Raw genomic sequence first — 14,756 nt, 5'->3', positions numbered from 1 at the left:
GATCCCTGATCTATGACCTTATGTGGTGATTTTAAGCATTTTTTTCCCCCATTTATTTGTAAATTGAACCCTTATTTTAACAGATGCGTTGACAGTAGATCAGTTCACTTGTTGGTCATTTTACCAGTTTTCCCCTCTGCACTCAGACCCCTCCCAGAAAGTGCTAGCAAAATTCTTGCTTGAGAAATATTTTTTTTGTTGCTAAAAAGGTACATCATTTTTACCCAGAAATGATTTGATATTGATATAAAAACAGCTACATGGGGCCTTTAACTCTTAGCAGACACTTTAATACTAAATGTAAATGTAATGACTAAATGTAAATGTAATGTAATACAAAGCGACTTGCAGCATGTGATCCCTGAGGGAGCTGAACTCACAACCTTGGTATTACTAGTCACATTCATACCAACTCAGTCTTACCTGGTCTCTGGGTTGTATCAGAACCAACAGTCAGAGACAGTCTTATCTGGTTTCTGGGTTGTATCAGAACCAACAGTCAGAGACAGTCTTACCTGGTTTCTGGGTTGTATCAGAACCAATAGTCAGAGACAGTCTTACCTGGTCTCTGGGTTGTATCAGAACCAACAGTCAGAGACAGTCTTACCTGGTCTCTGGGTTGTATCCCAGGATGTAGAAAAAGGAGTCGATGCGAGCTTTGAACTCCCTGGCAGCAAAGATGTCGGAGAAATGGGCAATGTTACACTTCCCCCTGAAACACAAGACACAAAAGCAAAGGACATTTGTTTTACTGGGCAACACACAAGCACTATAAACATACTATATATATATATATATATACAGACATACGTATGTGGATACCCTGTCAAGTTAGTGGATTTGGCTATTTCAGCCACACCCGTTGCTGATAGGTATATAAAAATCGAGCACACAGCCATGCAATCTCCATAGACAAACATTGGTAGTAGAATGGCCCGTACTGAAGAGCTCAGTGACTCAACATCATAGGATGCCACCTTTCCAAAAAGTCAGTTCGGCAAATTTCTGCACTGTTACAGGTGCCCCTGTCAACTGTAAGTGCTGTTATTGTAAAGTGGAAACGTCTATGAGCAACAACGGCTCAGCCGTGAAGTGGTAGGCCACACAAGCTCACAGAACGGGAACGCCGAGGACTGAAGTGCGTAGCGCGTCTGTCCTCGGTTGCAACAATCACTACCGAGTTCCAAACTGTCTCTGGAAACAATGTCAGCACAATAACGGTTCGCTAGGAGCTTCATGAAATGGGTTTCCATGGCAGAGCAGCCGCGTACAAGCCTAATATCACCATGCTCAATGCCAAGCGTTGGCTGGAGTGGTGTAAAACTCGCCGCCATTGGACTCTGGAGCAGTGGAAATGCGTTCTCTGGAGTAATGATTCACGCTTCACCATCTGGCAGTCTGACGGACAAATCTGGGTTTTCCGGATGCCAGGAATGCATAGTGCCAACTGTAAAGTTTGGTGGAGGATAAATAATGGTCTGGGGCTGTTTTTCATGGTTTGGGCTAGGTCCCTTAGTTCCAGTGAAGGGAAACCATAACACTACAGCATACAATGACATTTTACAGGATTCTGTGCTTCCAACTTTGTGGCAACAGTTTGGGGAAGGCCCTTTCCTGTTTCAGAAGGACAATGTCCCCGTGCACAAAGCGAGGAAATTACCGAAATGGTTTGTTGAGATTGGTTTGGAAGAACTTGACTGGCCTACACAGAGCCCTGACCTCAACCCCATTGAACACCTTTGAGGTGAATTGGAACGCCGACTGCAAGCCAGGCCTAATCGCTCAACATCAGTGCCCGACCTCACAAATGCTTGTGGCTGAATGGAAGCAAGTCCCCGGAGCAATGTTCCAACATCTAGTGGAAAGCCTTCCCAGAAGAGTGGAGGCTGTAATAGCAGCAAAGGGAGGACCAACTCCATATTAATGCACATCATTTTGGAATGAGATGTTTGAAGAGCAAGTGTCCACATACTTTTGGTCATGTAGTGTACCAGAAGCACTATAAACACATACAGTGCCTCCAGAAAGTATTCACACCCATTGACTTTCCCACATTTTGTTGTGTTACAGCCTGACTTTAAAATGGATTAAATTGAGATTTTGTGCCACTGGCTTACACACAATACCCCATAATGACATCACAATACCCCATAATGACATCACAATACCCCATAATGTCAAAGTGGAATCATGTTTTTAGAAATGTTAACAAATTAATAAAAGGTGAAATGTCTTGTGGCAAAGAAATTAACTTTATGTCCTCAATACGAAGTGTTATGTTTGGGGCAAATCCAACATCACTGAGTACCACTCTTCATATTTTCAAGCATAGTGGTGGCTGCATCATGTTATGGGTATGGTTGTCAGCGGCAAGGTCTAGGGAGTTTAGGATAAAAATAAACAGAATAGAGCCAAGCACAGGCAAAATCCTCAATGAAAACCTGGTTCAGTCTGCTTTCCAACAGAAACTGCGAGACAAATTCACCTTTCAGCAGGACAACAACCTAAAACACAATGCCAAATAAACACAGGAGTTGCTTATCACGACGACATTGAATGTTCCTGAGTGGCCTAGTTACAGTTTTGACTTAAATCTGCTTGAAAATCTATGGCAAGAGTTGATCTATGATAAGACATGAAAATGGCTGTCTAGCAGTTATCAATTTGACTGAGGTTGAAGAATTTAAAAATAATTATAACGTGCACATATTGTACAATCCAGGAGTGCAAAGCTCTTAGAGACTTACCCAGAAAGACTCACAGCTGTATTCACCACCGAAGGTGATTCTAACAAGTATTTACTCAAGGGGTGTGACTACTTATGTAAATGAGATATTTCTGTATTTCATTGTCAATACAGTTCAAAAAATGTCTACAAACATCTTTTCACTTTCTCATGATGGAGTATTGTGTGTAGATGGGTGAGATTATAATTTTATTTTATCCGTTTTGAATTTAGGCTGTAAAAACAAAATGTGGAATAAGTCAAGGAGTATGAATACTTTCTGAAGGCACTATAAACACATACTTGTCTGATGTCATTGTTATACAAGTATTTCATTATTCAGAAGCTCTATAAGTGACGTATCCAAATCAAATCAAATTTCATTTTTCACATGCGCCGAATAGTGAAATTCTGACAAGCCCTTAGCCATGCAGTTAAGACAAATACCTGTTAAGAAAGTATTTACTAAAAGAAACTGAAGTAACAAAACAAAATAAAATAAAAAAAACAAACTTAAAAAGCAACAATAAAATAACAGTAACGGGACTATATACAGGGAGTACCAGAACAGATTCAATGTACAGGGGCACAGGTTAGTCAATGTGATTGGGATAATATGCACATATAGGTAAAGTGACTATGCATAGATAATAAAAAGAGTAGCAGCAGCGTAGAAATTGGGGTGGGGGGGGTCAATGCAAATAGTCTAGGTAGCCATTTGATTAGCTGTTCAGCAGTCTTATGGCTTGGGGGTAGAAGCTGTTTAGAATCCTCTTGGACCTAGACTTGGCGCTCCGGTACAGCTTGCCGTGCGGTAGCAGAGAGAACAGTCTATGACTAGGGTGGCTGGAGTCTTTGACAATTTGTAGGGCCTTCCTCTGACACTGCCTGGTATAGAGGTCCTGGATGGCAGGAAGCTTGGCCGTAGTGATTTACTGGGCCGTACGCACTACCCTCTGAAATGCCTTGCTGTCAGAGGCCGAGCAGTTGCCATACCAGGCGGTGATGCAACCATTCAGGATGCTCTCGTACAACTGTAGAACATTGAGGATCTGAGGACCCATGCCAAATCTTTTCAGTCTCCTGAGGGGGAATAGGCTTTGTCGTGCCCTCTTCACGACTGTCTTCGTGTGTTTGGACCATTCTAGTTTGTTGTTGATGTGGACACCAAGGAACTTGAAGCTCTCAACCTGCTCCACTACAGCCCCGTCGATGAGAATGGGTGAGTGCTCGGCCATCCTTTTCCTGTTGTCCAGAATCATCTCCTTTGTCTTGATCACGTTGAGGGAGAGGTTGTAAACCTGGCACCACACTGCCAGGTCTCTGACCTCCTCCCTATAAGCTGTCTCATCGTTGTCGGTGATCAGGCCTACAACTTATGTCCTCAGCAAATGTAATGATGGTGTTGGAGTTGTGCTTGGCCATGCAGTCATGGGTGAACAGGGAGTACAGGAGGGAACTGAGGGTGTTGAGGATCAGCGTGGCAGATGTTACCTACCCTTACCACCTGGGGGCGGCCGTCAGGAAGTCCAGGATCCAGTTGCAGAGGGAGGTGTTTAGTTCCAGTGTCCTTAGCTTAGTGATGAGCTTTGAGGGCACTTTGGTGTTGAACGCTGAGCTATAGTCAATGAATAGCATTCTCACGTAGGTGTTCCTTTTGTCCTGGTGGGAAAGGGCAGTGTGGAGTACAAGAGAGATTGCGTCATCTGTGGATCTGTTGGGGCGGTATGCAAATTGGAGTGGGTCTAGGGTTTCTGGGATAATGGTGTTGATGTGAGCCATGACAAGCCTTTCAAAGCACTTCATGGCTACAGACGTGAGTGCTACGGGTCAGTAGTCATTTAGGCAGGTTACCTTGGTGTTCTTGGGCACAGGGACTATGGTGGTCTGCTTAAAACATGTTGGTTTTACAGACTCGGCCACGGACAGGTTGAAAATGTCAGTGAAGACCCTTGCCAGTTGGTCAGCACCTGCTCGGAGTACACGTCCTGGTAATCCGTCTGGCCGTGCGGCCTTGTGAACGTTGACCGGTTTAAAGGTCTTACATTGGCTACAGAGAGTGTGACCACATCAGCTGGTGCTCTCATGCATGCTTCAGTGTTACTTGCCTCGAAGCGCGCATAGAAGTTATTTAGCTCGTCTGGTAGGCTCGTGTCATTTGGCAGCTCGCGGCTGTGCCTCCCTTTGTAGTCCGTAAGAGTTTGCAAGCCCTGCCACATCCGCCGAGCGTCAGAGCCGGTGTAGTAGGATACAATCTTAGTCCTGTATTGACGCATTGCCTGTTTGATGGTTCGTCGGCGGGCATAGCGGGATTTCTTATAAGCGTCTGGGTTAGAGTCCCGCTCCTTGAAAGTGGCAGCTCAACCTTTTAGCTCTGTGCGGATGTTGCCTGTAATCCATGGCTTCTGGTCGGGGTATGTATGTATGGTCACTGTGGTGATAACGTCAACAATTGATATAGCCAGTGACTGACGTGGGTATTCCAGTCTGTGCTAGCAAAACAGTCCTGTAGCTTAGCATCTGCGTCATCTGACCACTTCCGTATTGAGCGAGTCACTGGTACTTCCTGCTTAGTTTTCGCTTGTAAGGAGGAATCAGGAGGATAGAGTTATGGTCAGATTTGCCAAAACATTTTTTTAAATTTTACCTTTATTAAAACTGATTTAAGTTTCCCTGCATTAAAGTCCCTGGCCACTAGGAGCGCCACTTCTGGATGAGCATTTTTTTGTTTGTTTATGGCCTTCTACAACTGGTTTTAGTGCCAGCATTGGTTTGTGGTGGTAAATAGACAGCTATGGAAAATATAGATAAACTCTCTTGGTAAATAGTGTGGTCTATAGCTTATCATGAGGTACTCTACCTCAGGCGAACAATACCTTGAGACTATCTTAATATTAGATTTCGTGCACCAGCTGTTATTGACACAGACTGCTGACATCCCTTGTCTTACCGGAGGCAGCAGTTATGTCTTCCCAATGGCCCGAAAACCCAGCCAGCTGTATGTTATCCATGTTGTCGTTCAGCCACGACTCGGTGAAACATAAGATATTACAGTTTTTAATGTCCTGTTGGTAGGATAGTCTTGATCGGAGCTCATCCAGTTTATTCTCCAATGATTGCACGTTGGCTAATAGGACTGATGGTAGAGGTGGATTACCCACTTGCTGTCGGATCCTTACAAGGCACCCCGACCTATGTCCCCAATATCTCAGTTTCTTCTTTATGCGAATGCCGGGGATTTGGGCCTTGTCTGGTGTCTGAAGTAAATCGTTCTAGTCCAACTCAGACAGTTTCTTATTCCAGTACGAGGTGAGTAATCGCTGTCCTGATACCCAGAAGCTCTTTCCGGTCATAAGAGACGGTGGCAGAAACAATATGTATGAAATAAGTTACAAATAAATATGTGAGAAAACACACACAATAGGTTAGGAGCCCGTAATGCGGCAGCCATCTTCTCTGGCGCCATTGTAGGATCAGCATAGCTTCTATTTAATTGTGGCAGAAGGTCTCTATCTAGTGAGTGTGTCAGCTGGTTGTGAGTTCTGGAGTCTAATAAAGGGCATGGTTTCCCCGAGTCGTAGTGGGAGGACCATACACCACATCACTGCGTATATTATAATATTTGCGCATAAAGGCATTTCCACCGCCATTTCTCGCATATAGAATTTTACAGATCCCACCATTTCGAAAGAAACAAATTATCTGACGGAATTTATACTATTGTACCAAAACTTCCAGTTTCCATCACAGCTGGCTTTTTTTTTTTAATATATTTTTTTATATACGGTTTATTCTCACAAACTGTGGATGGAAACGTGGTTGAGGTTAAAGTGTGCTGCTTTATCAATTTACTCCATTTTGCAAACCGTTAAATCGAAGCTGTGGATGCTGCTGGATATGTCACCTATACAGCTCCTCAAAAACACAACCACATACTTCTAACACAATCACGTTAGTCAATTGTGTTTATAGTGCGTGTGTGTCTGAGCCCATAGGCACCAGCTGAACCCGTCAACCCTCCATCCTTCATCCCTCCATTCATCCCTCACTCCTTCATCCCTCCATTCATCCTTCATCCCTCCATTCATCCTTCATCCCTCCATCTCTCCATTCATCCCTCCCTCCCTCCAAGCCTCCATCCCTCCATTCATCCTTCCTCCCTCCATTCATCCCTCCATTCATCCTTCCTCCCTCCATTCATCCCTCCCTCCCTCCCTCCCTCCTTCATCCTTCATCCCTCCATTCATCTCTCCATTCATCCCTCATCCCTCCATTCATCCCTCCCTCCCTCCATCCATCCTTCCCTCCGCCGAGGGATGATGTGCATCGGACAGACGAGACAGAGACAGCTGGACTGTGAAATGCAACCTGTGTTGTTCTGCTCTTCCAGACGTTATGACCCCAACAAGCCAGTCACACACACACAGTTTCACATCCAGCAGCGTGTCTGTCTGTGTGTCTGGCCCCATCACCATGACAAACAGCCAGACGTCTCCAGCTATGAACAATGACTTCCTCACTAGATCAAAGGAATAGGGAGCTGTATGTCTGTCTGGGTCTGTCTCTGTGTGTGTGTCTATGTTTCCGTCTCTATGTGTCTGTGTGTGTTTCCGTGTCTGTGTCTGTCTGTCTGTCTATGTTTCCGTGTCTATGTGTGTGTGTGTGTGTGTCTGTGTTTCCGTGTCTGTCTCTGTGTGTGTCTGTCTATGTTTCCGTGTCTATGTGTGTGTGTGTGTGTGTGTCTATGTTTCCGTCTCTATGTGTGTGTGCGTGCGTGCGTGTGTGTGTGTGTGTGTGTGTGTGTGTGTGTGTGTTTCCGTGTCTGTGTCGAGCGGGCAACATTACAGCATCCTGCTGGAATTCCCTCTGCCTCCATTTATCTAAAGCTTCTATAATAAGTCAAATCAAAGAGCTGCTGTGTGTGTGTGTGTGTGTGTGTGTGTGTGTGTGTGTGGCGCGCGCAGGACAACTGGCTGTTAATTTAGCCTGAAATCACTGGGTTTCCGAGACGTGGAGAGAGAACTGCTACACTGTTTCACAGATGGTTTGCGTTAAGGGGGTAGTGTGAGTGTGGAGCAGAGGGGGAGAGAATCACATGAGCATGGAGAAAGGGAAGACTATCTGGTTTCATATGGAGACGATCACCATGCCTGTCCTCCTTTCCTTGTTATCGACAGTTAGAGCGTAATGACTATCAGCTTAATGTCGCTGTGTGTTTGAACCACTGTTTCTCAATTTAATTCGCCACTTGCACAGGATATAACACGTGTAAAACAGTACAGTGAAATTCCTAATTCAGAGCTCTTTCCTAACGCTGCCGTCACAATAGAGAATAAAATGTAAAAAAGTCTGAATAAAAACCACAACAACTATGATGAAGAAACATGTGAATGCAGGTCAGTACCTTGTTCAATATACAGGTATATACCTTGTTCAATATACAGGTATATACCTTGTTCAATATACAGGTCAGTACCTTGTTCAATATGCAGGTATATACCTTGTTCAATATGCAGGTATATACCTTGTTCAATATACAGGTCAGTACCTTGTTCAATATGCAGGTCAGTACCTTGTTCAATATACAGGTCAGTACCTTGTTCAATATACAGGTCAGTACCTTGTTCAATATACAGGTATATACCTTGTTCAATATACAGGTCAGTACCTTGTTCAATATGCAGGTATATACCTTGTTCAATATACAGGTCAGTACCTTGTTCAATATACAGGTATATACCTTGTTCAATATACAGGGTCAGTACCTTGTTCAATATACAGGTCAGTACCTTGTTCAATATGCAGGTCAGTACCTTGTTCAATATGCAGGTCAGTACCTTGTTCAATATACAGGTATATACCTTGTTCAATATACAGGTCAGTACCTTGTTCAATATACAGGTATATACCTTGTTCAATATACAGGTCAGTACCTTGTTCAATATGCAGGTATATACCTTGTTCAATATACAGGTCAGTACCTTGTTCAATATGCAGGTATATACCTTGTTCAATATACAGGTCAGTACCTTGTTCAATATGCAGGTATATACCTTGTTCAATATACAGGTATATACCTTGTTCAATATGCAGGTCAGTACCTTGTTCAATATGCAGGTCAGTACCTTGTTCAATATGCAGGTCAGTACCTTGTTCAATATACAGGTATATACCTTGTTCAATATACAGGTCAGTACCTTGTTCAATATCAGGTCAGTACCTTGTTCAATATGCAGGTCAGTACCTTGTTCAATATGCAGGTCAGTACCTTGTTCAATATACAGGTCAGTACCTTGTTCAATATGCAGGCAGCCGTCATATGCAGGCGCCTTGTTCAATATACAGGGGTACTAGAGTGGTTGTATATACAGGTCAGTACCAGCTGTGGCGGTCATGAAATGTTGTTAGCCGGTGACAGTCAAACAAATAACTGTCAATGTCATGGAAATTGACCATTAATTAACATAATCACATTTAGCATCTCCTACCTTCCACACACACAGCCCAGAAGCCACTGATGCAGACCTTTGGAACATTTTTTTAAAAAGTCTAATAAATCCATGTGATATAGTCTACACCTTCACAATAAATCCATTATTTATTTTAGACAGGTCTAAAGAAACACGATATGAAGAAAATGTAGTCTATTTCAGAAGAACAGAATAGCATACTCTGAGTTGTCTTTATGTTAGGTCCTGATCTGGCTATGCGACACTAGTTCATCTAACAGACAAGATTTCTTTAGAATTACGTGGCATTATTTTATATTGAAAAAAGTCATATGAAAGGCATGAGCTCTGCTTTGTTTCTTGCGCAGGCTGTACACACTTCATCAGTCTCTCATTCACAATTTGACAAGAACTTGATAATGCCTCAAATTTCCCGACTGCATCCCCTTTGTGTGGCCATAATCCCCCTAAAAATATCTATGCCTTTAGCGGCCAGTTGCACCGTTGGACTGAATATAATCATTATAGCACGTCTCACTCACAAGGCTCTCAGTCACATGATCGGTCTTTCTCACAGGCTACAAGTGAAGACAGACACATACGGGACGCAACCTCGAACGTCCTTATCCAATTCTAAGGGGCATATTGAAGATATTGGAAGAACTGTCCACATTTACTTTTCGTCAGCCAACAAGATGAGTAGGCCTAACGAACAGCAAAAGAACTAGCCTACGTCAATCTACTATCATCCGTAGTATAAAAGTTGACATATTCTGTTCTGTGTGAGAAATAAATATTCCAAACATAGTCCGGGACAGTTGTGGGATGCGATAGATCCTAAATGAATACAACTAGCATAAAAAAAATGTTTTAAGAAATGAGACTGATGCAACAGATGTGAATGTTTAGCTTAAAATGTTGATAAACTATTAGGCTATTTCTTCTATTTTAGATTCTATTTCAGATTCTATTTCTTCTATTTCAGATTCTATTTCTTCCATTTCAGATTCTATTTTATATTCTCTTTCTTCTATTTTAGATTCTATTTCTTTTATTTTAGATTCTATTTCTTTTATTTTAGATTCTATTTCTTCTATTTTAGATTCTATTTCTTCTATTTTAGATTCTATTTCTTCTATTTTAGATTCTATTTCTTCTATTTTAGATTCTATTTCTTCACATTATAAGCACAGTAATACGCATATGGCAGTAGGCTATAAGCACGAATGTTCCATTAGCAGGAAAACACCATTATTAAAAGTGACCACAAATGTAATTAATGCTTTTATTATAAAGTTGCATTTTTATGGTGAAAATGATCTTCCCCAAACTTGAAACTCACGCGCTGCTTATTTAAGCCAGTAAACAGATTAATGTGCTTAATTTTACGAAATTATATGGCCACTTTAGTTGTGATACAAACCTTATTTAAACATATAGATCTATGGGCTAGGCTACATGAGATGTGCGACTATGATTTGAAAAAGTCCCCCTCCCAAAAAAGCTTGATCTGTTTGGTTAAAGCTGGGCAACATTCACACGTGATCATTTATCATTCACAAGTGATAGGCTAATATTGTCACCCATCAGACTATACCTGATTTAATCTGGTCTTCATGCACCTGTATCGAAACAGTGGCAAAAAAAATACATGTCATCTATGCAATTAAATAGCGAATGGAGGACGATTTTCCCCGTGGTTTATTTTCATGCCAGCCAGGTAGGATATACTCCTGTTTTAAAGAAAAGCAACATGCTTAATATTAGGAGAGTTGAGAAATAAATATAGTAGGCCTAGCCTATAGAAAGCTGATGGGATCCTCCTCTTTTTAACAGAGGCCATCACTCTGTTTTCTCACACAATTGCATAGCCTATAGAAATGTTGCATAACATGAGCTCCTGGGTTCTCATGAAGTGTTTTCGGTTACATTTACATCGATGTCAGAGTGATTAGAGGGACAATAGAGTGCTGGAGTACCAGGCAGTTAGCAAGTTTGGTAGGCTACTAATGACCAGCAGCAGCATCAGAGCTTGGAGAAGCCTAATTACAGTGACTAAACGGACACATAGAATTTTGACTGTCACCATGACCACCAGTGTGGCGATAATACGGTCACCGTAACAGCACTAGTGTCAGAACCTTATTCAACGTGTAGGGGTATTGGAGTGGTTGTATATACAGGTCAGTACCTTATTCAACGTGTAGGGGTATTGGAGTGGTTGTATATACAGGTCAGTACCTTATTCAACGTGTAGGGGTATTGGAGTGGTTGTATATACAGGTCAGTACCTTATTCAACGTGTAGGGGTATTGGAGTGGTTGTATATACAGGTCAGTACCTTATTCAACGTGTAGGGGTATTGGAGTGGTTGTATATACAGGTCAGTACCTTATTCAACGTGTAGGGGTATTGGAGTGGTTGTATATACAGGTCAGAACCTTATTCAACGTGTAGGGGTATTGGAGTGGTTGTATATACAGGTCAGTACCTTATTCAACGTGTAGGGGTATTGGAGTGGTTGTATATAAAGGTCAGTACCTTATTCAACGTGTAGGGGTATTGGAGTGGTTGTATATAAAGGTCAGTACCTTATTCAACGTGTAGGGGTATTGGAGTGGTTGTATAGACAGGTCAGTACCTTATTCAACGTGTAGGAGTACTGGAATGGTACATAAGTGACAGGGCTGAAAAGTGACTGGTAGCAGGAATATACAAATACTTATGGTAATATAGTAATGGTATAATGGTAATATATACAGTGCCTTCATAAAGTATTCATACCCCTTGACTTAACCACATTATGTTGTGTTAAAGCCTGTATTCAAAATTGATGACAAGTTTTTTTCCCCCCAAGAGCACAGTGGTCTCCATTAGGAAATGTAAAAAAAATATGGAACTACCCAGACTCTGCCTAGAGCAGACCGTCAAACCCAACTGAACAACCGGGCAAGAAGGACCTTGGTCAGGGAGGTGACCAAGAACCCAATGACCACTGACAGAACTAGAGTTCCTAGGCTGAGATGGGAGAACCTTCCAGAAGGACAGCAGTGTCTACAGCACTTCACCAATCTGGGATTTATGGGAGACTGGCCAGACAGAAGCCACTCCTGAGAAAAAGGCACGACAGCATGCCTGGAGTTTGCAAAAAGGCACGTGAAGACAGATCACAAGGCAAACGATTCTGTGGTCTGATGAGACAAAAACGTAACTCTTTGGCCTGAATGCAGAGCGTTATGTCTGGAGGAAAATCCAGGCACAGCAATGAATAATCAATGGACATCAGCGTAATGAGTAAAACATCTAATCAATAATCATTGTAGCAGCAGCTTAGGTTGTGTCTGAGTGGGTTGAGACCTGTGGATGGGCATAGAGTCATTTGTGGATAGTATGTGGGAGAGGGAGGGCAGTAGTTAGCCATTTAACAGTCTTATGGCCAGGGGATAGAAGCTGTTTAGAAGTCTGTTTGTCTGAGCCTTGCTACACCGGTACCACCTCTCTCGGGTGGCTGGATTCTTTGGCAATTCTTTGGGGCTTTTCTTAGACATTGCCTGGCATATACGTCCTGGATGGCAGAGAATTTTCCCCCAGTGATGGATAGGGCCGTCCGCACCACCCTCTCTCTATAAGGCCTTCCGGTCCTGGGCGGTGCAGTTGCCCATACAACCACTCAAGATGCTCTCAATGGTGCAGCTGTAAAAGTTCCTGAGGTTCTGAGGTGTCATGCCAAATCATTTCAGCCTCCTGAGGGAGAATAGGCGTTGGCGTTGCCTGATTCACAACCCGTTCTGGTGTGAGAAGACCACGTAAAGTCCTCAGTGATGAGGAACTAGAAGCTCTTGACCTTTTCCACTGCGGCCCCGTCGATGTAGATGGGCGTGTGCAACCCCCCCCCCCGTTTCCAGTAGTCCACGATCAGCTCCTTGGTCTTGCTGACGTTGAGGGAGAGGTTATTGTCCTGACAACACGGTGCCAGTTCTCTGAACTACCCTCCCTGATAGGCTGTCTCATCGGAGTTGGTGATCAGGCTTACCACCGTCGTGTGGTCAGCAAACTTGATGATGGAGTTGGAGTCATGAGTGGCCACACAGTCGTGGGTGAACAGGGAGTACAGTAGGAGGCTGAGCACACACCCCTGAGGGGCCCCAGTGTTAAAGATCAGCGTGGCAGACGTGTTGTTGCCTTCTCTTACCACCTGGGGTCGACCTGTCAGGAAGTGCAGGATCCAGTTGCAGAGTGAGGTGTTTAGTCCCAGGGTTCTGAGCTTGGTGACAAACTTTGTTGGCACTATGGTGTTGAACGCTGAGCTGTAGTCAATGGAACATCATTCTCAAATAGTTATTCCTCTTGTCAAGGTGGGAAAGGGCAGTGTGGAGTGCATTTGAGATTGCATCGTCTGTGGATCTGTTGGGACGGTATGCAAATTGGAGTGGGTCTAGGGTGTCTGGAATGGATGTGTTCCATAAACAGCCTTTCAAAACACTTCATCATTACAGATGTGAGCGCTACAGGGCAGTAGTCATTGTGGCAGCCAGCCTTAGAGTTCTTGGGAAGACGATTGATGGTGGTCATCTTGAAACATGTGGGGATCACAGACTGGGACAAGGAGAGGTTGAACACCACTGTGAAGATGCCTGCCAGCTGGTCTGGCCCTGTGGCCTTGCGATTATTGACCAGATTAAAAGCCCTATGTCGGCCTCAGAGTGAGATAGAAGACCATAGGAAATCCCAGGTTATAGTGTATATAATACTGTAAGGGGTCCTTCTACATAGACCATAGTAAATCCCAGGTCATAGTGTCTATAATACTGTAAGGGGTTCTTCTACATAGACCATAGGAAATCCCAGGTCATAGTGTCTATAATACTGTAAGGGGTTCTTCTACATAGATCATAGTAAATCCCAGGTCATAGTGTCTATAATACTGTAAGGGGTTCTTCTACATAGACCATAGTAAATCCCAGGACATAGTGTCTATAATACTGTAAGGGGTTCTTCTACATAGACCATAGTAAATCCCAGGACATAGTGTCTATAATACTGTAAGGGGTTCTTCTACATAGATCATAGTAAATCCCAGGTCATAGTGTCTATAATACTGTAAGGGGGTCTTCTACATAGACCATAGTAAATCCCAGGACATAGTGTCTATAATACTGTAAGGGGTTCTTCTACATAGACCATAGTAAATCCCAGGTCATAGTGTCTATAATACTGTAAGGGGTTCTTCTACATAGACATAGTAAATCCCAGGTCATAGTGTCTATAATACTGTAAGGGGTTCTTCTACACAGTAAATCCCAGGACCTAGTGTCTATAATACTGTAAGGGGTTCTTCTACATAGAAGACCATAGGAAATCCCAGGTCATAGTGTCTATAATACTGTAAGGGGTTCTTCTACATAGATCATAGGAAATCCCAGGTCATAGTGTCTATAATACTGTAAGGGGTTCTTCTACATAGACCATAGTAAATCCCAGGACATAGTGTCTATAATACTGTAAGGGGTTCTTCTACATAGACCATAGTAAATCCCAGGTCATAGTGTCTATAATACTGTAAGGGGTTCTTCTACATAGAT

At 43.0% G+C, this 14,756-nt stretch overlaps 1 protein-coding gene across 10 annotated transcripts in view; it reads right to left on the bottom strand.

Moving 5' to 3' along the window:
• rerea (arginine-glutamic acid dipeptide (RE) repeats a) overlaps positions 1 to 14,756 on the bottom strand; it is a 366,496-nt gene that overhangs the window by 116,446 nt on the left and 235,294 nt on the right. For 9 of the 10 annotated variants that reach the window (XM_082962263.1, XM_082962261.1, XM_082962262.1 and 6 more), the window contains one exon: positions 608 to 712. In XM_082962263.1, the coding sequence (XP_082818389.1) occupies positions 608 to 712 (105 nt within the window). Of the gene's footprint in view, positions 1 to 515; positions 529 to 607; positions 713 to 14,756 lie in introns of those variants that run through there. The other variant, XM_082962265.1, reaches the window with a different exon arrangement.

This window comes from Salmo salar, chromosome 15 (genome assembly GCF_965601325.2).
Source record: "Salmo salar chromosome 15, fSalSal1, whole genome shotgun sequence".
NCBI lineage: Eukaryota > Metazoa > Chordata > Actinopteri > Salmoniformes > Salmonidae > Salmo > Salmo salar.
The sequence above is the reverse complement of the archived record's forward strand: the minus strand, read 5'-3'. Positions and strand labels throughout refer to the sequence as shown.